The sequence below is a fragment of the Meyerozyma guilliermondii genome, genomic scaffold, assembly GCF_000149425.1.
Source record: "Meyerozyma guilliermondii ATCC 6260 scaffold_4 genomic scaffold, whole genome shotgun sequence".
In the NCBI taxonomy this organism is placed as follows: Eukaryota; Fungi; Ascomycota; class Pichiomycetes; order Serinales; family Debaryomycetaceae; genus Meyerozyma; species Meyerozyma guilliermondii.
In genome coordinates, this window is record NW_001809797.1 from 559,101 (window position 1) to 584,784 (window position 25,684).

Here is a 25,684-nt window from a genome sequence, read left to right on the forward strand (position 1 = left end):
CAATGTCGTGCATCGCACCAAAGTTGAGCATTTAGCGATGTTTTGATAGAGGTGACATTCATGTCAATATTGAGCCCCCGACAACAGCAGGAGCTAAATCGGGCCATAGTTCAGTATATTGGAAAGATCATAAGTGATAATTCCGAAAATCTTGAACATGGCGAGAAAAACGGAGTTTTACAACACCAAGATTTGGTTGATAAAGTTGCCAACCTTCTTGATGTTCCTACATCATCGGAAGACTTGACAACCAATTATCTCGAAAAAAAATGGTCTACAGTCTTACGACTCCAAAGGAAGATTATGGATTTGACCGATGAAGTTTCCAACCTCAAAACCATTATAGAAGCCAAACATGCTAATGGTGGCTCCGAAATCAGTAAAGACAAGATCAATTGGCTCCCAACATCCGTATTTAAGACCTTTCCTACCCAAACACACCAATCAGTCAACACTGTGGCAGTCCATCCATACCTACCACTAATCATGGCGGGCTGCAGTGACGGCACCTTATCAGTATGGAACATAGCCAACGACGATCCACTGATCCCAGAAAAGTCGATACGAGCTCATAGTCGTGCGGTCAATCGAATACGATGGCTGAACAGTCCCGTAGAGCTATCTGTGAAGGCTGGCGCGAGCAACAAGCTGTACATATTTGCATCATGTTCGTCTGATCTTTCGATTAAAATTTGGGACGGGAATTCTAACTCTCAAATCCGAATACTTACGGGCCACGACCACACCGTTTCTTCAATTGCATTTCTGCCCTCGAAACCATCAATACTATACTCTGTTTCGCGGGATAAAACCACCAAAATCTGGGATTCCACCAATGGCTACTGCACAAGAACCTTTATTGGCCATAGTGACTGGGTGAGAGACTTGGATGTTATTGCGGCCAAGCAGAAGTCGCTCGGCGACTTTATACTAACGTGCTCGAACGACCAATCTGTAAGGTTATCACACGCCGACTCAGGTACTGGCTTATGTCTTTTGGTTGGACACTCGCATGTTATTGAGCTGGTGAGATTTTTACCTATGCATTCCAATGCTCATATCGACAAATATTTGAAGGAAAACTCCGACAGATTTCCTTCTATGCCGCCTGAACTCGTTTCTGCGCCCATATATGACGATGTTTTAGGTTACAAATACTGTGTTTCCGCTGGAAGGGACAACATTGTTAAACTCTGGCTCATGCCTCCGGCAGTCGTGAGACCTAACGCCCACCCACTACCTGCTGCAACCAATAACTCACAAGGCTGGCATATAGCCGACTTGACAGGCCATCAGTCGTGGGTGAAGACACTACAAGTGCACCCTAATGGGCGGTTTATATTCAGCGCAGGCGACGATAAATCTATAAGAGTTTGGGATCTTTCGACACTCGCCACTGGTGGCCGAGTAACCGAAGTAAAGAAGCTCATGAAACACGAAGGCTTCGTCAACGATATCAACGCGGCTCCATTGAGTGAGCCAAAGGATACGACGAATGAAGACATCTTGCAAGATATAGAGAGTCGTATGAGATGTGTATTTGTGAGTGGAGGTACAGATAACACCGTTCGTCTTTGGAGTTAAACTTTTTCAATGAAGTTCGATGGTGCTCTTTGAGCCCACTCGGTCCAGCTTCCATCATAGACTCGAATTGGTAATTTTGTGCCTAATACGATTTCTAGCGCTAGTTTCAAGATGACAGCAGTTACACCTGTTCCACACATCACTATGATTCCTTTCTTGCTTTGGGAGTTTTTCAAGTCAATTCCATACTCGCTCTGGAGAAGCGCTTGCAACTCTTCACCGGACTTGTATGTCTTGTCTTCATTTAGAACCTTGCCAAATGGGAGCGAGAGAGCAGAAGGAACATGCCCCGAAGAAAGACCGGGTCTAGGTTCTGGATCTGTACCGTCAAAACGGCCTTTTGATCTCGCGTCAAAGACAAAGTAATCCTTTGCAAGTTGTCCTGATTTAACAAGCTCCAACAATTCCTCATACTCAATCACCTGTTGGCTGTATTTGGTTTTGAACTCTTCATCTGAAAGTGCTGAGTATGACGAAGTGGAAGCACCTGGCACACCCACGTCCGTCACCGGTGTATTGTCCAAAGGATACTCGGCCTTCTTGTAAGTTAGATAGTTATCCATCAAATAAACCTTCTTGTGGCCGTAAAGTGATAAAGTCCATGCTACTCGAGGACCCGAAAATATACCTGATTTGTCGTAAACCACAACGGTATCGGAATTTTTGATGCCCAATTTGGACATTTCCTGAATGTATACCGATTGTGGAGGGAGCATGTGGGGGTACTTTGAGTCTGGAAGCGCCACTTTGTCTAAATCAAAGAAAGCGGCTCCCTTCATTCGCTGCTCTTCCAAGAACTGTTTTCTACCATTGTGGGGTGAGTTGGGCATATACCATGTTGCGTCCAAGGGAACAACCTTAGCACCTTCTACAGAGCTGGAAAGTAATGCTCTGAATGCCGAGGGAGTGACGGTGGACAAAAGTTGTTTCGACATTTTGGTGAATACAAAACTCCGATTCCGCATTTGAGATTATCAGATTATATAACCTATGGCTAAAACACGTTTTTTGTCACTTGCCAGAACTAAAAACATCACCGAACCTAGAAGTGTCTGCTTTCATGAACTCCCGAAGTGCCATTGTGGCATACGAGCTGACAGGTAATTGCATCGTCAAAACAACTCCAGTGCGCTCACCTTCTTGATGGTCAATTTCTCTAGCGACGTTTTCCTCACCATCTTTTTTCAACCGAGTCAATTCCAAGTCAGTCCTCACCATGGGCTCATTGGGATCATCGTACTTGACAATCTTATATGAAAGATTTGTAGGTTTGCCCATAATGTGTCTGTAAGAACCAGCAAGTGAAAATTCACGCACACGGCGATTCATTTTTAGCGGATCAAGTCCATCTTTGGCCATCACTTCGGTGTAGACTTGCATCAACTTTTCGTTCGTGGGATACAAGATATCAAACCCAGGAGTTGGGAGTACAATGTCGTAAATTGTGTAAGTTGAGGCTGCAATATCCTCCTCTGTAAGTGGCCTGGCTCTCACAAATTTGGACGTTACAACATCTTCCTCGAAGTCTTCACCATCAACATCCTTCTCCTGAGCTGGGGCCTCGTTTTGAACCAAAACCAAATCTCCAACCTGAACGTCCATGCCAAACATTTCGAAACGTTTGGATACAACCAAGTTCCAGATATATGACTGATAGGCGTGAGCATACATGATGCGCAAATTGCGAGGAATGGCCATAATACTCTTGAAATAGGAGTTCGAACCATAATCTTCGTTTTTGTCAAGCCTCTCTTTTTCTAAAACACTCAAAATCGAGTACTCGGCAGTGCATCGACGAGGCATCTTTTTCAAAGTCAACGATGGATTACGGGTTTCTGCCCAACAAGCTCTTGCGTCGATCGATTCAGGGGCCACGATTTCCTGTTCCGATAACACAAGGTCCACGGCTCCCTTCCAGTCTTCCTGTAGAATCTTTATACCGAGCTCGTGGGTGGAGATTGAAAAAGTACCAAATCTTTGCATACCGTAGTAATTGATGAAACCTTTTTGTTGCAACGAATTAAAACATTTCTCTATGATGGTCTCAACGCTGTCCTTGTCATTGAACGGTTTAACGTCCCGGATAGTAATAACAAACTCGTTTCCCTTCAAGTCTCCAAGACCCAAGGGTAAATCCTCATAAGTAAATCCTCCCAAGACAACATTTTTCAAACCTTTATTAAGTGAAGAAACTCGGGCAACTTTACCTTTCAGAATCGAAAACCTTTGACATGTCACACCACGACGGTCCTTGGTACCAGCATAACCAATGTTTTTTGATGGAATCCTGAGAAATTTAGAAATAGTGGATGCAACTTCCATGGTTTCTCTGTTCTCCTTATATACTGTGAAATGAAGATAATTTTTGAAAGGTCCCAATCCGTAGTTTACCACCCCGTTTTCATCGACGTGGTTGATGCTCTCTTGTGGGTTTCTTCTTCTTGCTGAGTTATTACGAGCAAGTGCAATTCTGAAGGTGTTTTCAGGTGTTGTAACCGTCTCCAATTTGGACTGGAATGCTTGTCGAAGCAATTGATGTAAAGTTGTACGGGTCTGCTTGTCTTCAAATTTTGTTTGGGTCTCCATTTTGTCTCCAGAATTGAAAAGCAGCTCGATTTGATTCAATTCGGCTTCTGTTATAAGTTTAAGCAATTTTTCTTTGTCCTCTGAAGAAAGCTCATATTTGGGTTGCTGTTCAAGTTCTTGCTTTTTCTGTTCCTTTATACGTTCCACTTCCTCCGCTGTCTTTCCTTGGAGTTCTGATCTCTCTTCCTGTCTTTTTTCGAGGTTTCTTTCCCGTTTTGTCTTTCCTAAATTGATACCTTCATCAACAAGATGAACAACATTGTTGCTTAAATCGATTTCGTTCACCAAAAAATCACAATAACGCTGCTTGATGGAGCCATAGAAACCACCACTGCGGTTTTCCTCATTTATGTATTGAGTTATTCCGACTTGTTTTTCTTCTACAACTTTGCCAGTTCGGTCAATTTTCACCCTCTTGTGGTCAATTGAAGGAGCAGCTTCTGAGGCTCTCTTACCACTGTTAACACTTTCTGTCATTATTCTAAAGGGATTCAATATTCGTTTCCCCAATACGGATAGTTATTGTCTAATAAATTTCATGAATTAGTCAGTAGTCTGCGATGAGATGAAATTTGTGCGAGCAGAATTTATCAAAATTCAACCTTTAATTTTGAAATGGAGAACATTTAGACTTATATCGAGGCAAAAGATACAACGGATTAACATATAATGGATTTAGTCGTAATGTAATGTCATTGACAATTTTTTCAGTTTTTTCAAAAATGAAAATCTGGAAAATCCTTCTGTTTGTGGCTACAAATTTACAAATATAATCAGCTACTTTATTTTCTTCTACTTTATTTGCTATGAACCAATACACTGCTAGCCATTTTCCGCGTGTGATTCCTACCTTTGCTAATCTTCTTGACTCTTCATCTAGCAGAGCTGGCCTATACAACCTTGCTAAGAGAGCCCAATCATGGCTTCATGGCTCAAGACAAAGCCGAAGTTTAATCCTAAGTCTGGATTACAATGTGCACAGCGGACTGAACACTGCTGATGCAGAGGCACAATTGTATACAATTTTCAACGAGCCATCCCAAAGGGTCGTTGTTGTGTACAGCAAAAAGCGGCTTGAGCTTCGCAGTCTTCTTGAGCAAGTGCGTGGAGGTCCATTAGAAAAAGTGCACGAAAAAAAAGATAGGGACTCCCACTTGGTAGAAATCCATTTCTTGAGTCCTCATGATGCCCAAGAGTTTTACAACTATTGCACGAAGACTCGTTTTTTCCTCGTGAACGGTAGTCGATTATGGGTGGAATGGGACCTGTCGTATAAAAAGCGGTTTCCCATGCCCATGTTGATCCCGCCATTCGTGCTCAACCAGATCAACATGTTTGGTGCTTCCAGGTGCTTATTGATCACCAAACCGATGTTTGGCAAGCATAGTAAGCGAATTGGATCGCATATGTTTTACCCGCAACCACCCAGGAATTTTCTTTATGAGCACTTGAATTTCGAGGAATTGCGTAAAGAATTGGAGCAGTATGGGTCAGTGATTGATATCACCCCCATGGTGTCGGTAAATGTCAGTATCTGCGTTCACTTTGCAGATATTCGGTCAGCCATTCTTGTCAAAAAAGATGTCGAGGTACCGGGAACTCCAGCCAACAAAGCATGTGCGTCATTAACCGTGACTTATTATAAGGATCCCTGTGATCAGAAATGCTATGTTATATAGTTGATGGGCATCAAATTCGCAGCCGTTAGTTAGCTGCAACCCTGCACAGTATGACTGCACAATGCAACCACTTTTACTAAATAGGAAATCTGTCAACAGCATGCGCGAACAACTCGTTTATCTGCAAATATCAACTTGTCTTTTTCATCCAGCAATCATGTCTTATCGTACCCCAATGCGAACGAGGTCAACCACCTCTCATGGGAGCAGCACCCCGTCGCTGGCGAACCCGCCAAGGTCAGAAATGAGACGACTTGAAAGACCACCTTCAAGAACTTTTCGTCCTGCATCACCTCGTCATCCTGGAAATCGATCTCGACCAGGATCATCTTTAGGAAGTTTTCCTAGTAGTGATAGCGCCAATTCTCGGCCATCAACTCCCTCGTTTCGTCAGGAACCATATACTGGAAACATAGCCGTACTGATTCGTCCAAACCCACAATCCGTGCTGCCTAATAGTCCATGGTCCATCGATAGCATTGGCCAAACCATCACCAATACCACCGATTTTACGTCTTATTCATTCGATAACGTATTTCCCGCCGATGCTGAGTGTTCTAATAGATTTGTTTATGATAGAGCCGGCTCTGAACTTGTTAAGAAATTTTTGAACGAGGGCTATAATGCCACCATATTCGCCTATGGTATGACAGGCTCTGGAAAGACATTTTCAATGAAGGGTAACAACAGTGACCCAGGATTTGTTCAGCTAGCCATTGATGACTTATTTGCAAAGATAGAATCAGATTCCAGGGAATACTCCGTTAGTGTCAATTACTTGGAGATTTATAATGAAAAAATCATTGACTTATTGAGTACTGGATCAGCCACCGATCTCAAGATTAGGGAAGACCTGGCATACGGAAACTGTGTGGTCGGTGTCAATTCACCTTCTATCACTTCGAAAGATCAACTTTTGCAGCTTATTCGTAAAGGTGACACCAACCGCAAAACCAGCGTTACAGACTATAACCATCGATCGTCCAGATCACACTCTATACTCCAGATAAGAGTAAGTGCTGTCGATAGAATTCGATGCAGGGAGCTGAACGCAACGCTTTCTCTATGTGACTTGGCTGGTTCCGAGCGTGCAACTTCTAGTCTTGAACGACTGAAGGAGGGAGCTTACATTAACAAGTCTCTTTTGGCGTTATCCACGGTGATCAATAAGCTTTCACTTGCCTCCACAACCCTCACAGCCGACCATATTCCTTACCGTGATTCCAAACTTACTCGTTTATTGCAACCAGCACTTTCTGGTTCTTCGTTGGTACTGATTCTTTGCACCGTTCATTTAGGTTCCGGTTCCGGTTTGACAAACCAGCACCGAATTTCTGAAACATACAATACTCTCCGATTCGCAGCAAGAGCCAAAGATATCGTGGTCAGTGTCAACAAGAACCAAATGAATATTGATGAAGATCTGTTGCGTCTAGTGGAAACTTTACGCAGAACCATCGAGACACAAAAGAACGAGATTACCATGCTCAAACAAAGCTCGACGTTCTCGGGTGAGACAAACGGAAACAGCGTAGAATTGCAACAAAAGGAAATGCAAATAGGTCAATTGCAGGCAGAATTGGCGGTTTGCAACGAAAGACTTGAGCACTTTGCTCGTCTCACAGACTTGCAAAAAACAGAAACCATCATGTTGAAAAACGACACTGTTAATGACATCCTTGGTTCAGGGGCAGAAGAACTGCAAATGATCATGGCCAATTTTGAAGAGTTTCATAGGCGACTCAACTATGAGTTGGAAGAAAGTAAATTGTACATCTCGCAATTGGAGATGCAACTCAGGAATGCATTATCCCACCAACAACCAGTCCATCGCTCAGCGGTGCCCAAGGAATATGAAACACGCATCAAAGACCAAGAGGAGGAAATATGGCACTTGAAGGAGCTTCTCAAGGATAAAGACCATGTTATCAAAAGTCTTACCAAGACATCGAAATTACGTAGGTTGGCTGATTCTACAAATACCGACCACAGAAAGTGGCAAGCGAGTGGAAACGAAAAGGACAGTCCCCAGAGACCTCTGGGAAACAGCTTTGTAATATAAGATTAGGTATGGTGGGGTTTGATTAGGTTAATGTAATTAATAGAAGGAAATTAAATTTCAGTGCGCGCGAATTTCCATATCAACGCGTAACCACCACTCCAGTTCAAGGCATGGATTTCACCCAGCCCACTCAGACCCAGCCCACCCAGCAGGCCCCTGAAACACAGCTAGGTGACCGGCTTAATGGTGATACCAACTTGATCTGTCGTTTAATATGCACTACGGGTCAATATAGTTACTTCGATTTGACAAAGACAAAGGATGATCGAACATGGACTGTGGGTAGAAACGGCACCTGTGACTTTGTGTTGAGCACAAGTACACGGCTATCGAACAAACATTTCAAAATATGGTTTAATGAGGGCGATAAGACGACTTGGATCCAGGATACCTCTACTAATGGAACCCATTTGAACAACAGCAGATTGGTGAAAGGTTCCAATTATATGCTAAATCAAGGAGATGAAATAGCCGTAGGTGTTGGTGTGCCTAAGGACGTTGTAAGGTTTGTGGTGTTGTTCACGGATGAGTTCAATCCAGCCAAAGTCGCTGGTTCGAGTGCCGATAATAGCGAGCTGGGCATTCATAGTGACTTCATAATACGCCAAGAAGCCATTGGCCAGGGTGCGTTCGCCACCGTGAAGAAGGCGATAGAAAGATCTACTGGAGACTCGTATGCTGTGAAAATCATAAACAGAAGAAAGGCACTCAATGCTGGAGGAGCCATGGTGGGTGTCGATCGTGAGCTTCAGATTCTTCGCAAACTTCACCACCCCAACATTGTGGCCCTTAAATCGTTCTACGAAGATATGGACAACTACTATCTCGTCATGGAACTTGTGCCTGGCGGAGATTTGATGGACTTTGTGGCTGCCAATGGTGCAATTGGCGAAGATGCCACCCAGGTTATCACTAAGCAAATCCTCGAGGGAATCTCATATGTGCACAAACTAGGTATTCTGCATCGAGATTTGAAACCGGACAATATATTAATCATGCAAGATGACCCCATTTTGGTGAAAATTACCGACTTTGGCTTGGCCAAGATTAGCGACAATGCCACTTTTATGAAAACTTTTTGTGGAACGCTTGCATATGTGGCCCCTGAGGTTATTACTGGAAAGTTTGACTCGTCTCAAGATTCCTCAAGGGCAAACTACTCGTCGCTAGTTGACATTTGGTCGCTTGGTTGCCTCGTTTATGTGCTTCTTACATCACATCTTCCCTTCAACGGTAAAACACAGGCACAAATGTTTCAAAAAATAAAACAGGGAGAGTTTCACGAGTCTCCTCTTAATTCATATAACGTATCTCCAGAGGGCCGAGATTTCCTAAGAGCATGCTTGCAAGTCGACCCACGACAGCGAATGACAGCCGAGCAGGCATTAAAGCACAACTGGTTAAGTGCTCTAGACTCGTATACTGAAGAGCTGCAAAAAGTGTTGAGCTTATCACAATCACAGTCCCAGCAGTCAAGAAAGGTGGACAATGGTATACCTATCACGGATCCAATCAGCAAAATAGATGAGGAATTGATGTTAAGACCCTTGGATAGTGAGCGAAACAAGAAGAAAAACAATAATGAATTCAAGGTGCCAAAGAGAGTTGTACCAATGCCTCAATCGCAACCACCTAAATTCAGCCAGGATTCGCAAAAGAATGGACCTTCACCTGTCAAGAGAGGTAGATCTGAAGAAGACAATTCACCATTGAAGAAGCAAAAAACAATAGAGCCAGTTACTTTGGCGGTACCTAATGGTGTCAGAGAACTTTCGCAGCCTCATTCAGTCAAATCACCAACTCGCAGTGATACACCAAAAGATACATTTATACATCTCAAACCATTGAAGGACTCCATTGCCCACGCTCCTATATTCATAAGGCAAGGAGTTAATCCGTACGCAGTAGGGCGGAACGAAACATGTGATACGTTCATTAACGACGACCGAATGTCTAAAATACACTGTTTGTTCAACAAAAAGAGACACCCAGTGTTTGAAAAATCAATCTATGAAAGTCCCGCTCACTGTTTAGATGACGTATGGCTACTAGATTTCAGCACAAATTCGTGCTTGGTGAATGGTGTTGTCTTGGGGAAGGGTAAGAAAGTGCAGTTATTCAATGGTGATCAAATTGCTTTCTTTCAAGATGGTACAACGCACGAAGTTCTTGGATTTGAAGTTGATATTCATGACCCAACCGGTCTCTTCAATGGAGGAGAACGACTTCCTGAAAATGACCCAAAATTTGTTAATGTAATGAGACAAGATGCAGCTGACTTGAAACTTCGGCCAAAGGTAGTACTAGAGCTGGCAGTTGCAGAACGGGGTATGACTTCCAACCCAGTCAAGATTGCTTATGGTACGGGCGGAAGCTTAAATCTGGTACTTCGGCACCAACGCAAGAGAATAGACGAAGAAACGAAAGTGCCTGGAGGAAGCCAAACATTGAAGCGAGCCAGTCTCCAAATAGGACAGCAGCGGCCCACGAACTCATGGATAGGATAGATGGCATATAATATAGAATGAATGTGTCTAGTATATCTATTGAACTGGCCAGTAGCCTGGGAATAAGAAATGCATTTTCTCAAGCAATTCCTTCTTGACTCCATGGGGACTGGTACTAACAGAGTACTTCATGGATCCCTTCAAGCCCTTACCCACACCACTGGTTCCAAGTGCCAAATCTTTACTTACAACCTCAATCAAATGAGCAGCAAGTTTGCAGGCATTGGCCGAGTTAGCCTTCAAGTTACCAACCACCGTTTCGACCGTCACTGGATCTTCACTTTCGTTCCACGAATCGTAATCTGTAGACATACAGATCATCTGGTAAGCGATCTCTGCCTCACGAGCCAACTTGGCCTCGGGCAAAGCCGACATATTAATCACAGATCCACCCCAGCTTCTATAGAGCTTGGATTCAGCACGAGTACTGAACTGAGGGCCCTCCATACAAATCAACGTCAAGTCCTCGCCGTTGTTGGTATTGTGCTTGGTATGGAAGGTTGGGCGAGCATCTGTCTCAAATCCTTCCAAAAATCCAGAAGAGGGAACATTTTCGCTAATAATTTTACTCAAGGTGAGATCAAAAGGCTCACCAAACATAGCATGAGCAACAAATCCACGTTCAAAGAAAGTCGATGGTCTGATACCCTTAGTTCTGTCAATGATCTGAGTGGGGAGTACAAAGTCTCTTGGCTTAATTTCCTGTTGCAACGATCCCACAGCAGAAAACGCAATAATAGCCTCGACTCCCAAACTTTTCAACGCCGCCATATTGGCCCTAGAAGGAACATCGGTGGGCAACAAATCATGGTGCTGTCCATGTCTCGCCAAAAACGCCACCGCATACCCTGAATCTGTCTCAGAAATGGTAATTGGGGCCGAGGGAAACCCCCAAGGAGTGGAGATAGTCAATCTAGCCACCGGCTTAAGATTGGGTAAATCGTACAAACCAGTGCCTCCAATAACCGCCAACGGTACGGGCTTGTCAAAGTGATGTGGTAAACTGCCAAGTTCTATGTGTTCCCTGTGTGCTGCCATTGTGATCAATTTGGTGATATTATTGGTTAATCTCCGTTGAACCATCTACCATCGTGGGCTCTTCCACACTTGGTACTGCATGGTGTATAGGTGCTAAGTGCACGTGACCTACCCGGGGACCAATTTATATTATCACGCAGCGGACGATCCTACAACATGTTGCACGCCATCACGTATGGGAAACGTTGCGCGACAAGCCGGTCGGGCTTTTTAGTGCTGGCGGTGCGCCTGGTTTCGTCAAAAGCACCGAAAGGTGATCAGACTCAATTTAGGGACCTGACAAATGTTGCCACACATAAGCGTAGATTGTCATCGAGTTATACCACCAAACCAGAAAAAATTATGGATAAGAAGATAGATATTTTGGACGATAACAACAGTGCCAGTCGGTTTGTGCCGTCAGAAAGTTCACCATCCGCAAACAAGAGAGCGTTTGTTCCTGTAGAACGGTTCCCCAAGGCACCAGAGCATATCATTAACATGTCGACTGACGACTTGTATTCCCAGCATAATATCCAGTTTGGCACCCCGCCTCCCAAGGAGAAAGATAAAGATAAATACGTGGATTTCGTGATACCGGACCGCTACTTGAAGTCGGTCAGATCGAAGCAGATCACTCCTAAAGATAAGGCAATGGTTGAGGAACTTGAAAATTTGATAAAAACAAACGACGAGTACCAGATCGCCCAGTCGCAGTATAATCTTATCAAACTCTATTATGACCAGGATTCAGACTCATACCAACCGATGCCAGAACATGCATTGAAGAAATCGTTGTCTGGTATGATTAATCTTAACCCTAGCATGGATGATATCGAAGATGATTACTTGTGGCAATTGTTCCCCAAAGGTAGCTTGTTTGGAGTTCCTCCTTTTGAAAAAGATGCTGCATCTCACTCGTTCAAACAATGGGAACACGAGATGCTTCAGAAACAAAAGAAGACAGACGTCCAAAAACAGCATGATTTACAAGAGTATAATGAGTTCAGAGTACTTTTAAGCGACTCTAAATCATTTTTCCGCAAACCTTCGAACAGCAATAGGAAAAAATTGGACCGGAAGCTCCTTAAAGAGTACAAAAAGATGAAAACCAAGGGCAAGTTGCCCAAGGATGATGATGACGACGAACCCCTTTAGTAAAGCATGTATTCAAATATAAGTATTCATTCTACAATGTGTAGTTCAACGTCTCCGTAACCGTATTTGTGTTTGTTTTCTTCGAAAACTCGCTTGAGTTCATCGATATAGAGTTTATGGTAATGGTCAAGTATTTCTTGAGGAACGCTAACTCGTTTCCTCTTTGATGGTTGCTTCCCCTTGGAAAACTTGAATAGATTGGATATTGAAGGCTGGCGCTTGTTTGTCTTGAGTGAACTGGAAGACGTTTTTTTCCTTTTCTTTTTCATCTTTCTCAGTTTCGGGCTCTTTGTATTGATCCAATAAGCCGGCTGGAATATGAATGGGCCGTCCAAAGCAGACATTGATGGGATTTCTGTAAGGAAGAAACCCAAAGTCGTAAATGAACACACCTCTAGCGCTGAAAAATGGAACCGTGAATTGAAATGTGCGTTTCATCCAAGATTGGAACATTTCTCCAAATGAACCTGGTTTGGGTTTGGTGATTCTGTAGATGTCAGCTTCTCCAAAACCAAACGTAGGCACGAGTGAAACGTTGCCCAACTCAATCGCTATCTTGACGAAACCCTTTCTCTTATTAAGTACAAGTTCAATTTTCTTTACGCCGGTTTCTTCCTTGTTTTCTTCAATCTTACGCTGAGGATCAAACTCGCTATCGGTATCACTGTCATTGGGCAAATTGCTCTTTCCGTAACGACCGGGAACTGTGGTTGCGGCTACCATATCGTTTAGGAGCGATTCCTGAGCACCTCCAACAACGACACATATCGAGTTGTCTCCGTTGCTTATAAGGCTCTTGATGTTTTTAGCCGAAGCACTGGTGAGTCCCATGCCCAAGATATAGTCACGGTAGTACGGCACAATAAATTGGGTTGTCAATGTCAATGGAAAGACGGTGCCAATACCGGGAAACAACCGTTCTCCCTTGGAAGAGTCGTGGAAAAATGGCTTTAGCAAACGCAAGGGAGGTTCGTACGGCTCGTTACGCAACGCATTGGTAGCGAAAGTTCCAAAAACACCCATCGAAATTACTCCATGGGGATGGTATCCAAAGATGTAGCGAGGACCAGTAGACATACGTTTCACTTTACGTCTTGTGCTTAAAGACTCTTGCAGCAGTGAGCACTGCGACGAAGCATCCGAGTCGTCATTTAAGCGTTTTCGAAGCCCCAAAAATTTGAAAAGTTTATCGACTCCAGTTCGTGATTGCTCTGAGATAAGGTCTTCTTCATCATCGGGCACCACATCGTCTTCAATAATAACATCGCTAAAGGTAGGCTCCAACTCACAAGACTTGTGGACCCTGATAGGAAAATAGTCAACGAACCAATCCCACACAATGAAATTCTTCATCCAGTCGCGAGACCGATACGCAACCTTACCGTTTGTAGGAGTATGTAAATCGATAAGATACCACCATAAAAAGTACGGCAATATCACCCCTACCCAAGCAAACGGACCCAACGACAAAGTCAAGAAAAACAAACTGACAAACGTGGGAATACAAATGGTGTGCCAGATTATCCCCACCATCTCCAAGCGCCGTCGAATGGGGATATTAAGAGGTGCCACATTTATATACTTGGGACGTTCATGCTTTTGAGGAGTTGGACCTTTAGGAGCCAGAGACGACATGCGCAGCCTTTTCACTTCAGAAGAAGATCGTTTTTGTTTTCTATTTTTCAACCCATCATCTCCATCACCATCGTTATCTTTGGAAATAAGCTCAATTAGCAGATCACCCTCATCTGGTTTCTCAATGTTCTCTGTAATCAAATCACGGGTTTCTTCGGAACCAGCTCCTGTCATAGGACTGGTGGCTGTGTTTTGGGAAACTTGGTCATTTTCCATGGGATTGTCTTCATGTTTAGTGATCTCCGGTACAAGTTTCTCGTCATGTTTAGTACTCTCCGGTACCAGATTCTCGTCAGGTTTAGTGGTCTCCAGTAGCAGATTCTCTTCAGTTTCACGGTCAAAACTCGATGATTTCGCTTCTTCAACCATATTTGGTATATCACTGGCACCCCCAGTGCTTTCATCAACCTCCTTGGTCATCTTGCTGGAGTTTGCGGGGGAATGGAAACAAACGACAGGTGATGAACCCGAGGCGATTCGGGGTGTTTGAACGTCAGATCAATGGAAACCCAGATCTACAACGTGGTGCCTGGTCTCGATATGTACCGCCTCTGTGCAGATACAGCAATTAATTTCTCTGCTAAAGTTACCCTGTGGGGGGATCCCAAGTGTTTCCCGTATTTGGTAGTCCTGCAGACAGATGCAAGACCCCTTACTTGATCGGTTCAAGCGGGGTGCCCCACTCACCTAAAGCGTGGCCTGAAGTTTATTCCCGCTGCTTATTTAGGCTGGAGTCTTGGCGGTGATTGCTTTTGTTAGTTTGTTGCAAATTGTCATATATGTTCAGGATGTGATTTTGCATCATAAATGACATCATGATTTCCTTGAATTGATAATTGAAATGTTATTGACTTCATAAGCGTATTTTGTGTGCTTGTCTGTTCCTACTATTTCCTTCTTTCTCTAATATGAATGATTCTTCAGTTGTGTCTTTCCTGATCTTTTCGCACTGAAGAATCATTTTCGCATTAGGATTCATTTTCGCAACCTGAATATCGTATCTTTGAATGTAGAAAGAGACTTGATTACATACAGTCCACCATTTATTCGTGAACGGTACATAATCTGCGATGATGGATGAAGCCATGATTTTTATGTGCACAAAAAATTTCTCCAATGAGAAACAAAAAGCACCAAACAGCTTCAATTCAAGTATGTAAGTCTCATCACACAAGCTCCCGTTTCGTAATTGTAGATCTTATCTTCGTAAGACCCTGTGGTACTGCATACAAACATAAGAGTTCGCGGTCGATTCGATTTAAGGTTGAGTAGTATCTAATGTCTAGCGGTGAAGATGATGCACACAAAACGTACTATTCTATCAAACGACGAAAAACCGTGCCACCTACCATGTCCCTCCCAAAACAGTTTCTGAAGTCATTCATACCTCTTTTCTTTGGCAAGGAAAGTGCAGAAAATGTTCAAAAAAGGCATCAATTATACGAGTCAATTTGGCTGCAGCAAAGGAAAAGGATGGAGAATATAGTTTCCAGTGCTTACGACGGTCTTTTGAGCAGCCTAGAGTCATATATTGGCGAGCCTTTGTTGGGGGATCAAAAATTAGCGGTTGCCTTCGCTCTGCTCGGAACCAACACTGCCAACAATTTGAGGATTCTTAACGAATTGAGCCTGCGATTAGAATCAGGAACTGCCATTCACCTGCGAGTCATCACATTAAACTCGAAAAATAGCGCCAATATCAAGTCGGCTCTTCGAGAAATCAATCGTCAACTATTAGCTCAAAAGACCAAGAACGACGATAATGACGAAACAGACACCATGTTTGGAGACAAAGAAGGTCGTATTGCTCATGATTTTGAGATTGCTCGCGACTGGTGCTTGGACTATATGAATCAAGAGGGCGCCTCGGACATGGCTACGACCAAATTGAGATTATTACTTATCATCCAAGATGCCGACTCATTGAATACTCAAGTGTTGAACCAAATTATCAACGTTCTTCACATTTATACCGGCTCGATTCCAGTCAAATTGGTACTTGGTCTCTCCTCAAATAAGGTACGTGACTGGATCAACACAAGCATTAGTGCTCTGCTTCGTCTATCCATCAAGGGCACTAAATTCAAGAGTCAAGATAATAAGCAATTGGCTTATAGGATACTAGAGAGTCTTTTTTTGGACCCTGAAAATGAAAACCCATTATTGCTTGATTCAAGATTGGCGGCAGTTATACTCAACAGATTTGAACGTGCGAACAATTCTCTTGATAGCTTAATGTCGGAGATCAAGCTTTGCTATATGATTCATTTTTACCAACTGCCTTTATCTATCCTTACTGACGCCAATTTTGCTCCAACTTCTCAGTATATCTCGTCACTAAGGAGACTTCCCTCGTTCAAGTTGCATATAGAACACTTGGTTAAGCAATTCAAAGAAAACCAACAAGATACAAAGGCTGAGATCGAGGACTTGTTAGACTCGGACGAGAAACTTAATTTACTCTTGGACACTTCGAGGAAAGAATTACAAGAATACCACAAACAATTGATCCAAGCCGTGAAACTTCTACAAACCTGTCACCTTCATCTACCACAGAAACATCTGAATTTATATTGGTACAAAGTGCTTCTGGGCGGTGATATCTTCAACTGTGTTAGCTACAAAGAGCTATTGACCCACTTGGGATCACTCTCGGAGTATGAGGCTAAAACTTTACTTGCCAAGTTGAGTCTGGAAGACGAATTTGAAGACGATGTTTCGGGTCTTTCCAGTGCCCTGGATGCTCGAGATCTAGTCAACGATTATATCAAGAAACATGAGTTTCAGCGACCGCTTCACTCAAGAACATTCTATGAAGTTTGGACACTTAGTGGTGGGTTTTCAGAGCGCGATTTGATAGAATCTCCTCATGTTGAAGAAAATCTTGAGAATGCTATGCTTCGTTTACTTCGACCTAAATTGCGCCGGTCACTAGAGGAAGCACTAGACAATTCTTCAATATACTTGGGCGACAACAAAAATGACGAAGGTTCTCCCATCGCGACACACCTATTCAACGTCTACAGAGATGCGCCAGTTTCCATCAATGTCTACGATTTTTACTGTGCATTCAAGCAATCTGTGCCTAAAGACTCGCTTTTGCAGGCAATGAAGAGTCAATTGCATGAGTCACCTGTGAAGAATGAGGAGTTGTTTAAAGCCATAGAGACCATTGAGCACAATGACGAAGCTTGGGAAAAGGCATCATTTTCGTGGTTTCTCCACACTTGTCATGAATTTGTTCTCCTTGGACTTTTAAAAGAGAGGTCCAAGGTGGACTTTTTTGAAAAGGGGATCTGGATTGGATTGTAGCATAGCGGCTATTTTCATGCTGTGACTCAATTTTAGCCGCATCACTAAAAATAGCTGTGCGATTGAGTCACCCTCGCACTATAAAAGTGGGGCATTAGCCGCGAATTCAGCATGAAGCTTGCTGAAGCATTAAGACTCCGTAGTGATTACGGCCAAAGACTTGATGATCTTCACAGGCGAATCGAGAGAAATGTGATTGTACAAGAAGGAGACGAACCCCAAGAAGATCCTTCAAAGCTAACAGAGGAATACGAAGAAATTTGTTCGCAGCTCGTCAAATTGGTAACGTCAATTAATTTGATCAACGCAGAAGTGAAGATCAAATATGCCATACGAGGACGAGCTAACGAACAAGAATTGACCATGACCCAGGCATTGGCAGAGCGAGATATACTAAAGAAGAAAATACAAATGTATAGGTCCACTGTCGACGGAGCGAGATTGGACCAAAAGTTCAGTTACTTCAAGCTGGAAATCAAGTTCCGAGCTGTGGTGGAAATACCGCCTCTTCAAAAGACGATCGATGAACTTTCAGCCAATTTGAGAGGCCTCGATGTCAAGATTCAAGAGGCAAATTGGATAGAGGAGTATACCGAAAGGGTATGATTACGCATGATTTTGTTAGTCACGATGGTTTGGCTATGTTGGTTATTTGATTGGTATCTGTGCAAATGCGAGTATGCTCTTTGTCACGCAAGAGCAGGGCTCTTCGGAGTTCGATTTAGTGACTGCACGTATTGTACACGGAACTGGGCGCCGTTTCCCTTTTACATTTTATTACGCCCATGTTTCAACTTACACACATGCACACTTTCATACTTTATTTTTTACTACCAACCTACTGGTTTGCACGGAGAAGGGAGGGTAAAGGGGATCTAATACACAACCACCAAAAAATTCAAATTGTAAGATCTATTTATAGCCTACTCAAAGTCAATGTCCGCCTATATGTCTACCAGAGCCATTATAGTTTATGAATTACATTCAATTCAGCTTCTGCCTTCTCTTGTGCTGCTTCCTTTTCCTCTGCAGTTTGAATGTCTTTTTCTGCGCTAGGCTTCTTTTCCTTTTCTTGTTCATCAGACTCCTTTTCACTCAGACCTTTATTTTCTTGATTTTTTGCCTCGGCCATACGTTCTGCCTCTTCCTTGTCGGCTTCTCTCTCGCGATCTGCATCCAGAACGGCGCCAAAACGTCCCCCGGGAACTTTGTCATATTTACTATCACCTATCGGAGTGAAGATGTTACTTTCAGAAGTCCAATTTGTTTGTGAGCTGTGATGGATAAAACAATCAAAATCAATATAAAGGAGCCCGCTATGGCCATAATCATGAACCTCTGGGTCCGGAACATCCTACTGGACACCTGGGTGGAATTGCCTAACCTCATTGTGGGTTGCCGTTTCAAGTGAGTCGCTTTTGATGTGCGGGTGTACGGGCGCGAATATATATATGTACGCTATGCTATATTGATATCACTCGGATATCCACCATTGACTATCGCCATTTGAATTTCCTCTGTCTTGCTCGAGCGCCTTTAAAATAGCACTCTCGTCGCCTGGATCGACATTTTCCTTTTTGTGATCTTTCTCTTCATCACTCTTGACTTTCTCCGCACTCCTATAATCAAACTTACTGATCCAAACGTCACCGAGGGTTTGAAATTTCCGTGTCTCGTTATCTGTGAACTTGATAAGAATTCCATCCTGACGGTTGCTGAGTTTCTCTCCATCTTTCGTGTAGGTTCCTCCAATCAGCGAATAGCCACACCAGGTGTATCCGTTGCAATAACCTCCCATGCTAATCCACGGCATATTCGACTCATTGTCCTCATTGTCCGCTTTCAGCGTATCAACGGGAGGAATTACCGCGTACTTGATTTCCAACTTGTTAACGAAAAAAGCCTTGAATTGAGACAATTTCTTCAAGTGGGTGTACCGTCTCTTGTAAGCAAATTCTTTCTCAAAGTCAACTTTGTCACTTTGCCCACAATGACGGAACCCTGAGTTAAACCAGAGTAACGATTTGTTGTCTTCATCACTAATGTGCGCCGGGTGGTTAGAGCAAACCTCTTTTGAGTGCAATGGCTTGATCTCTTTTGAATCGCCCCAACGCTCTGTGTCAGGGGTGATCGTTCCAATCGCTGCTGCAAAATGTTCATTGAAAGCGTAGTCTTCATTTCCTGAAATGACCAAAGCCAACCAGAAAAGTTCTTTGTCACCGTATACTCGCGCCTGCACTGGTAAGTGGAAATTGAGCTGGGCCATAACCAATGCTTGACTAAAATGCAATTTGCGGTTGATCACCACCAACCCGCTCTCCATATAGTGGTTCTTTCCCTGGAAAAACTGGCGCTTGAGTGTGTACTCGGTGGTCTGTGGGATGTTGAACATGATAGTGTCCATTATTGACGGAAGCATTTTCTTGAAGAAAATAATGTCGTTTTTAGGTCTGAATTCAATGGCACTACGGTCTTTGTAGAACATAGTGCCTGTTTTGATGTACTTTTGAAGGTGGAAGAAAAACTCGGGCTTTTCCAAAAGAACAGTGTCAGCATCAAGCAATATCATTTCTTCAAACGAATTGAAAAACGTTGCAAGAATCTTGTTGCCAAACCCTCCAAACTTACCAGCAAATTTCTCACTTAAAGCTCCTGACACATCAACGAACCACAAGTCTTGCTTGGGATAGTCCTTAAACTCGGACCTACTAGCTTGAACAAGTTGATACTTGGTCTCAAAGGCAAGGTCTTGAAGGTAGACAATTTGAATTGGAAGCTCATTACCCAATGCTCGCAATAGTCTAATTAACCTTATTGACATTTCTAGGTGACTATCAGCAATGGTGAGCACGATTCCTTTGCCATTCAAATCGTTCTTGAACTGATTAAGAAAGCATGAATGAGAGTCTTTTGAAAAACTGGACTTGTGATACGTTTTGTGAGCGGAAGGTCGTGGTGCGTATTGTGGGAGCTCGTCTATAAGTTTGGTATTGTCCCACCGCTTGTATGTCGGGTATTTGGATGTCAACCACGGATATACCCTGGACTCCATGGATTTGCACGATGCGAAATGCTTGAAATGAGAATTCATTCTGTACTTTGTTGAAGGAAGATGTAACGGAGCCAAAACTTCCCGCTGAGCCTGGATGAAGGCACTATCGTTGAGTGCCATCACATTAGATTCGGATGCCGCATTATAAGTAGGTAAGTTTTCCACGTCATGCTCAACAAAGCACTTGTTGTAGATTCTCAAATGCGACATGAAATCGTGAAGTTTTTGCTCATCTCTTAGTATATTGTCCCAAGCTTGTTTGTATTGCAGCTTCCATTGCTCCTTGACGTCGGAGGGGATTTCTGGCTCTTGTCGATCTCGTTTTTGTTTCTTTTCGTCTTTCTTTTGTTCCTTCTTCTTGTACTCTTCCACCATTGATTTTTCGTACTCTGAGTACTTCATAAAGTACTTTTTGTTGAAACTAAAGTCCTTTGTTGGCTCGATGTACCACTGGGGGTCCTTTTTGAACAACGTCTTGAAATACAAATCGCATCTCTCGTCAAGATCAAGCAGTGATATGACTGTAGACAACGGCATGTGTTTAAACATATCATCGTAGGTATCATCGACAATAGAAATAGAGTTTAGAAGATCACTCTTTCGATAAGTCTCAGTCAAGATATGTTTAAAGGACTCTTCATTCACTTGTGGGATGTCAAGAGGAGTCCCTAATCCCTGTAGCCACATCAATATTGATACACATGCCACCACTATGACTATTTTGATGAAGGTCGATCGAATTCGCCTTCCCATGGTGATGTGTAAAAGAGCGAGGAACAAGAAATATAAAACGACGCGATGCAGGCGATATAAAGAAAAATTTTTGATTCGAGAAAACGAGTCAATATTTCATATAACCACAATTAGCGCGGTAATGTTTTGAGTCCAACGGCCACCAAGCGCGTTCTTGCGTGTGTAGGAGCTAAAGAATATGCCGATTGCGCTTAATTTGAGGCAAATCGTCAGACGACTATATTGCTGTCCACGTGGCCCACGGCTGACTAAATGGGAACTGGTTGCAAGTTGTAATTTAGGGTGGGGTACTAGGTCCAAACTGAAGAAAACACAAAATGAAAGAAACTGTGGCGTACAATCAATTGCAATTGTTATCGATTGCAATAATTACCTAGAAAATTTCAGGGTCTCAGGGTCTTTAACAATGGCGAGAAGGTTAGCGCAATTGCATATATATGTGAAAGTGGGACTAACTCAAAATGAGAGTTGGTGATTAATATTAATGGAGGCTCTAAGCAAGAATCCAGTTTGGCAGTTTGGTCAAAATCGAAATCTAACTATTTTGGTTATTTGGCTGCGGCACTGGTCCTCGTATTTGCGTAAAACCGCACCCTGGCTTCTGTGTCAATTTACGCGAGCCGTCCCTGCATTTAGACTAGCGCGTCCGCGGCTCAATCACCGAAAATGGAAGAAGTGACATCTAAACAAATTTCTTTACGATATGAAATGCGCTTAGAGGAGTGTCTGAAATCTGCTAGATCAGATGTGTCAGTAATGACCAGATCTTGCCAACTTTGAGCTACATTTACACCTATTTATCGGAGTTGAACCAGCACTATCACAATACAAAGTCATACAGCTTCACGGCATTCGCCTACAAATTCTGCTATGTTTGCTAATAATTCTGTATTGTCTCTCATTGGTGAAATTTGTATTTTATGCTTGGCTTCGAAATTTGTACTCACTTTGATCCTTCCCCATTTGTGTGGCCATATGCATGACCATTAAGTGGACGTTCTGGATGTGGGCTAAGAACATTGGTTGCGTCAATAAGCTTCACATTTGGATTGAGAGTCAATCCAAAACCTGGTTTGTCCAATACAGAAACATTAAGCTGACCGTTTGTGGGAATTGGCTCGTCGATGAAAAGTTCGCCAAAAACAGGAAGTACAGACTTTGAATCGGGGGAGTTGGCCAAATACTCTTGGAATGGAGTGTTTTGCTGGCTCACCACAAAGTGGTACGAGTATGGACCAGATGCGTGGGGAACTACAGGAATGTCATATGCCGCAGCTTGGTTAGCCACCTTCAACAATTCCGTGAGTCCTCCCACCCACATGACGTCTGGCTGCAAAATATCGACATTACGGCCCTCGATTAATTTCCGGAAACCATACTTCGAGTACTCGTGCTCACCGGTAGTGAACTTGACCCGAGGAAACGCTCTTTTGAGTTGTGCAAAGCCATCAAAATCGTCCGGATGCAATACTTCTTCCCACCAGTTGATATTCAAGTCTTCGGTCGCCTTCAACAAGTCAATCACATACGAAACATTGAGCGACATATAACAATCGACCATTAACGGAAAGTCGGGACCAACACTTTTACGGTGTTGGCGCAAAAACTCAACGTTCTTTCTGAGCCCTTCAAATCCCTCATCTGGTCCATGAGGCAATGCTACTTTGCCTCCCCAAAAGCCCATGTCCTTGGCGGCGCCTGGGTTGCACCCAGTACAGTAGAAATCAAGTTTCTCTCTAGTTGAACCACCAATCATCTTGTAAACTGGTTCATTTCTGATTTTTCCAAGAAGATCCCAGAGTGCAAGGTCAATCACAGAAATCACCGCCAAAGTAATACCTTTGCGGCCGTAAAACATCGAAGCACGAAACATTTTGTCCCACATAATTGTCAAGTTACGAGGATCTTCTCCTTGGAGAAACCGCTCAAAATGATTGTGGACAAGCCAGCATGCAATTGGACCACCGAAACCAGTTGCAAATCCCTTGGTGCCATCAGTGGCCTCGATTTCAACACAAAAAGATCCAAGAACATTGATGCCCCAACTAGTGCGAGAATGTCTGTATTCGGGATACTTTGTCATTGGGTTAGAGATAAAGTTATCAACTAGCCAGTGACCCTGAGATACATTGTGGTAGTCACCGCCGATATCTTTCCCTTCCAAAAGATATGTTTTGACTTTTTTAATGTTTGGAAATTGCAGTACTTTTTGCTGTGTCATGTTCTACTCTACTCCACATTCTGGCACTATTCATTTATATATGGGGTGCAGTTTCGGAATATTATTTCTATTTGGAAGACTTGCGGGACAATATTTATCCGCTGAAATTGTTATTGTCCAAAAATTTGAAAAAGTCCTCAAAGCCATGCGAATGTGAGTCAAGTTTGAATACTTCTAGTAGTTCTTGGTTGTCTGCGATTTCCAAGTCAAGTATCTCAATATCGGCCGTGCCGGTGGCTTCCTTCAACTTCTTTGACAAAATCATTGAGAGGAGGTGTGTGTTGATCCTCATGTCAGCAATGGCGGAAGAAGGCTCCATATCTTCCTCGTTTCCATTGGCTGCTGTGTTGGTGTCAAATGATACGTCAAGGTTGATAAGCTGTCTTAAAATCCGGTAATATTTGTAAGCTGCACCCCAGTATTTCCCGATAGAGTGAAGAATTTCACAAAAGAGTTTCAAGTGTTCACTCAAAGTTTCTTTGTCGACTGGTTGTGAATCCTTTTGTTTGAAAATGTAGTCTGCTATCAACAACCTGGAGCACACCCAAATGTGGAAAGCATAGAATGGTCCTAACTGCTGAAAAATCGAGATACCCATGTTTCTTTCTACTCCCAGTACGCTAATGGCAGCTGTAATGACGTTGTTGACAGCATCCAAGCACAACTTGCGAGAACTGACCGAATGCGTGAACTCTATGGATTCAGCATGTGGATAGCCATAAGCACTATGGAGCTTGATCATCATTACATTGTAAGCAGAATGGAACAAGATGCACAGCTTATAACTTGTATGGTCCAAATCAGGAATAACGTTATTGTACAAAGTGGTCTTGAATGGCTCAGGCAAATTGTCTCTCCAGCGCTCGATATTGTTTTCCAATTTGTGAAACTCAAAGAACCAATTTCCTACATCTGGTTTGCTGCAAATATCATGAGGCTGCAACAAGAACGAATGCACATCTCCAAAGAATTGACTTGCTTTAATAAAGTGACTGAACGCATCCAAGGACCCGGGATGAGATTCATCTGGCTCATTCATTTCTCCAACCCATAATTCTGTCAGAATCGGTTGTTGTATTCGAACTTCAGAATTGGGTAGCTTTCTTGGCAACCCTGAAGTTAATGCACTTAAAACGTCAAGCGTATAAATTCCCCAGAAGAGTCGCCTTCTTGTCTCCACTTCAATCCACGACTGGGGACTTTTGAGTATTCTAGCTCTCAAAGCAGATACTCTCGTGTTGGTAGGTTGACTGGCGGAGACATCTGACCGTGGAGAATGGTTGGGTAATGGTGGAATACTCAGGCTAATATCGGACAAATTCAAGTGGATAGCTCCTGAGGTTGCAATTCCTATCAACGACCATGACTCTGTGCCATTATTGTTGCCCAAAGTGTGAAATGCTAGTAAAGTTATGGCTTGGAGCTGTTTTAAAGACGATACAGAATATCCATCCAATACGATTTTTTGCTTGCAAAGCTTGCTGAGAGCCTCCAGGCCCTCCACGAGCACATAAGGAAGTGCATTGATTAATATTCCATACAATACCAAGGGAGGTTCCTTGAGGTCGGTGACTCCATTTTTTTCCACATATTCAAACTGGCCGATGTATGCCTCTATTTTAGCTCTGGTTTGACGAGGATGAAGAATTGGAAATATAGGAAACACATGTTCAAAGAAAGCGTCCACCAATTGGATAATTGTTTCCACGCTGGGAAGACCATGGTCAAATGGTACCATTCCTGCCACTTGAGGATTTGGTGGATTTAAGAGCAGAGTCAACGTGGGAGCCGTTTCATGACTCCTGTGCTGTCCGAAACCGGGTTTTTCCAAGCGCTTAAATTGCCCCTCAAGAAATTGCATTCTTTCCAAAATGAGCTGGTTTTGGTCTTCGAGTGCCTTTAATCTTATGGCGGTTTCCTTACCAAAACCAGGCTTGATTCCCGGTTTGTTCACGGTGGAATAAGTACATTTTATGTCTCGAGATTCACAAAATGTACATGGATCTTGCGAGTTACATCGCCTCTTGTTGGACCTACAAGCATCGCAGGACTTTGCTATTTTCTTTCGTGGTAAAGTCATCTCGTTCATCGGGTGAAAAGTTGGTGAATAAATCTCCG

The 25,684-nt window shown here is 43.1% G+C and overlaps 14 protein-coding genes across 14 annotated transcripts; 7 read left to right on the plus strand and 7 right to left on the minus strand. All coding sequences in view use genetic code 12, as the record gives it.

The window, feature by feature from the left end:
* Nucleotides 1-60: 60 nt before the first annotated feature.
* On the plus strand, nt 61-1,584 carry PGUG_03576 (uncharacterized protein; the record flags this gene model as incomplete). The annotated part of the gene is made up of 1 exon (XM_001484145.1): nt 61-1,584. The coding sequence occupies one exon, from the start codon at nt 61-63 to the stop codon at nt 1,582-1,584; it is 1,524 nt and encodes a 507-aa protein (XP_001484195.2).
* Nucleotides 1,581-2,549, minus strand: PGUG_03577 (thiosulfate sulfurtransferase; the record flags this gene model as incomplete). The annotated part of the gene is made up of 1 exon (XM_001484146.1): nt 1,581-2,549. One exon carries the CDS (start codon nt 2,547-2,549, stop codon nt 1,581-1,583), a length of 969 nt encoding a protein of 322 aa, XP_001484196.1.
* A 46-nt stretch (nt 2,550-2,595) lies between these two features.
* PUS7 (pseudouridine synthase) lies at nt 2,596-4,647 on the minus strand (the record flags this gene model as incomplete). Its single annotated transcript, XM_001484147.1, has 1 exon — nt 2,596-4,647. One exon carries the CDS (start codon nt 4,645-4,647, stop codon nt 2,596-2,598), a length of 2,052 nt encoding a protein of 683 aa, XP_001484197.2.
* Nucleotides 4,648-4,976: 329 nt separating this feature from the next.
* Nucleotides 4,977-5,849, plus strand: PGUG_03579 (uncharacterized protein; the record flags this gene model as incomplete). The annotated part of the gene is made up of 1 exon (XM_001484148.1): nt 4,977-5,849. The coding sequence occupies one exon, from the start codon at nt 4,977-4,979 to the stop codon at nt 5,847-5,849; it is 873 nt and encodes a 290-aa protein (XP_001484198.2).
* A 61-nt stretch (nt 5,850-5,910) lies between these two features.
* Nucleotides 5,911-7,911, plus strand: KIP2 (Kip2p; the record flags this gene model as incomplete). Its single annotated transcript, XM_001484149.1, has 1 exon — nt 5,911-7,911. One exon carries the CDS (start codon nt 5,911-5,913, stop codon nt 7,909-7,911), a length of 2,001 nt encoding a protein of 666 aa, XP_001484199.2.
* A 110-nt stretch (nt 7,912-8,021) lies between these two features.
* On the plus strand, nt 8,022-10,418 carry RAD53 (serine/threonine/tyrosine protein kinase; the record flags this gene model as incomplete). Its single annotated transcript, XM_001484150.1, has 1 exon — nt 8,022-10,418. The coding sequence occupies one exon, from the start codon at nt 8,022-8,024 to the stop codon at nt 10,416-10,418; it is 2,397 nt and encodes a 798-aa protein (XP_001484200.2).
* A 36-nt stretch (nt 10,419-10,454) lies between these two features.
* MEU1 (S-methyl-5-thioadenosine phosphorylase) lies at nt 10,455-11,501 on the minus strand (the record flags this gene model as incomplete). The annotated part of the gene is made up of 1 exon (XM_001484151.1): nt 10,455-11,501. The coding sequence occupies one exon, from the start codon at nt 11,499-11,501 to the stop codon at nt 10,455-10,457; it is 1,047 nt and encodes a 348-aa protein (XP_001484201.1).
* A 111-nt stretch (nt 11,502-11,612) lies between these two features.
* PGUG_03583 (uncharacterized protein) lies at nt 11,613-12,593 on the plus strand (the record flags this gene model as incomplete). Its single annotated transcript, XM_001484152.1, has 1 exon — nt 11,613-12,593. One exon carries the CDS (start codon nt 11,613-11,615, stop codon nt 12,591-12,593), a length of 981 nt encoding a protein of 326 aa, XP_001484202.2.
* Nucleotides 12,594-12,740: 147 nt separating this feature from the next.
* On the minus strand, nt 12,741-14,648 carry PGUG_03584 (diacylglycerol O-acyltransferase; the record flags this gene model as incomplete). The annotated part of the gene is made up of 1 exon (XM_001484153.1): nt 12,741-14,648. The coding sequence occupies one exon, from the start codon at nt 14,646-14,648 to the stop codon at nt 12,741-12,743; it is 1,908 nt and encodes a 635-aa protein (XP_001484203.2).
* Nucleotides 14,649-15,506: 858 nt separating this feature from the next.
* On the plus strand, nt 15,507-17,540 carry ORC3 (origin recognition complex subunit 3; the record flags this gene model as incomplete). Its single annotated transcript, XM_001484154.1, has 1 exon — nt 15,507-17,540. One exon carries the CDS (start codon nt 15,507-15,509, stop codon nt 17,538-17,540), a length of 2,034 nt encoding a protein of 677 aa, XP_001484204.2.
* A 111-nt stretch (nt 17,541-17,651) lies between these two features.
* PGUG_03586 (DIP1984 family protein) lies at nt 17,652-18,146 on the plus strand (the record flags this gene model as incomplete). The annotated part of the gene is made up of 1 exon (XM_001484155.1): nt 17,652-18,146. The coding sequence occupies one exon, from the start codon at nt 17,652-17,654 to the stop codon at nt 18,144-18,146; it is 495 nt and encodes a 164-aa protein (XP_001484205.2).
* Nucleotides 18,147-19,014: 868 nt separating this feature from the next.
* MNN14 (Mnn14p) lies at nt 19,015-21,345 on the minus strand (the record flags this gene model as incomplete). The annotated part of the gene is made up of 1 exon (XM_001484156.1): nt 19,015-21,345. One exon carries the CDS (start codon nt 21,343-21,345, stop codon nt 19,015-19,017), a length of 2,331 nt encoding a protein of 776 aa, XP_001484206.2.
* Nucleotides 21,346-22,288: 943 nt separating this feature from the next.
* On the minus strand, nt 22,289-23,566 carry PGUG_03588 (uncharacterized protein; the record flags this gene model as incomplete). Its single annotated transcript, XM_001484157.1, has 1 exon — nt 22,289-23,566. The coding sequence occupies one exon, from the start codon at nt 23,564-23,566 to the stop codon at nt 22,289-22,291; it is 1,278 nt and encodes a 425-aa protein (XP_001484207.2).
* Nucleotides 23,567-23,660: 94 nt separating this feature from the next.
* PGUG_03589 (uncharacterized protein) lies at nt 23,661-25,655 on the minus strand (the record flags this gene model as incomplete). The annotated part of the gene is made up of 1 exon (XM_001484158.1): nt 23,661-25,655. One exon carries the CDS (start codon nt 25,653-25,655, stop codon nt 23,661-23,663), a length of 1,995 nt encoding a protein of 664 aa, XP_001484208.2.
* Between the last annotated feature and the right edge of the window lie 29 nt (nt 25,656-25,684).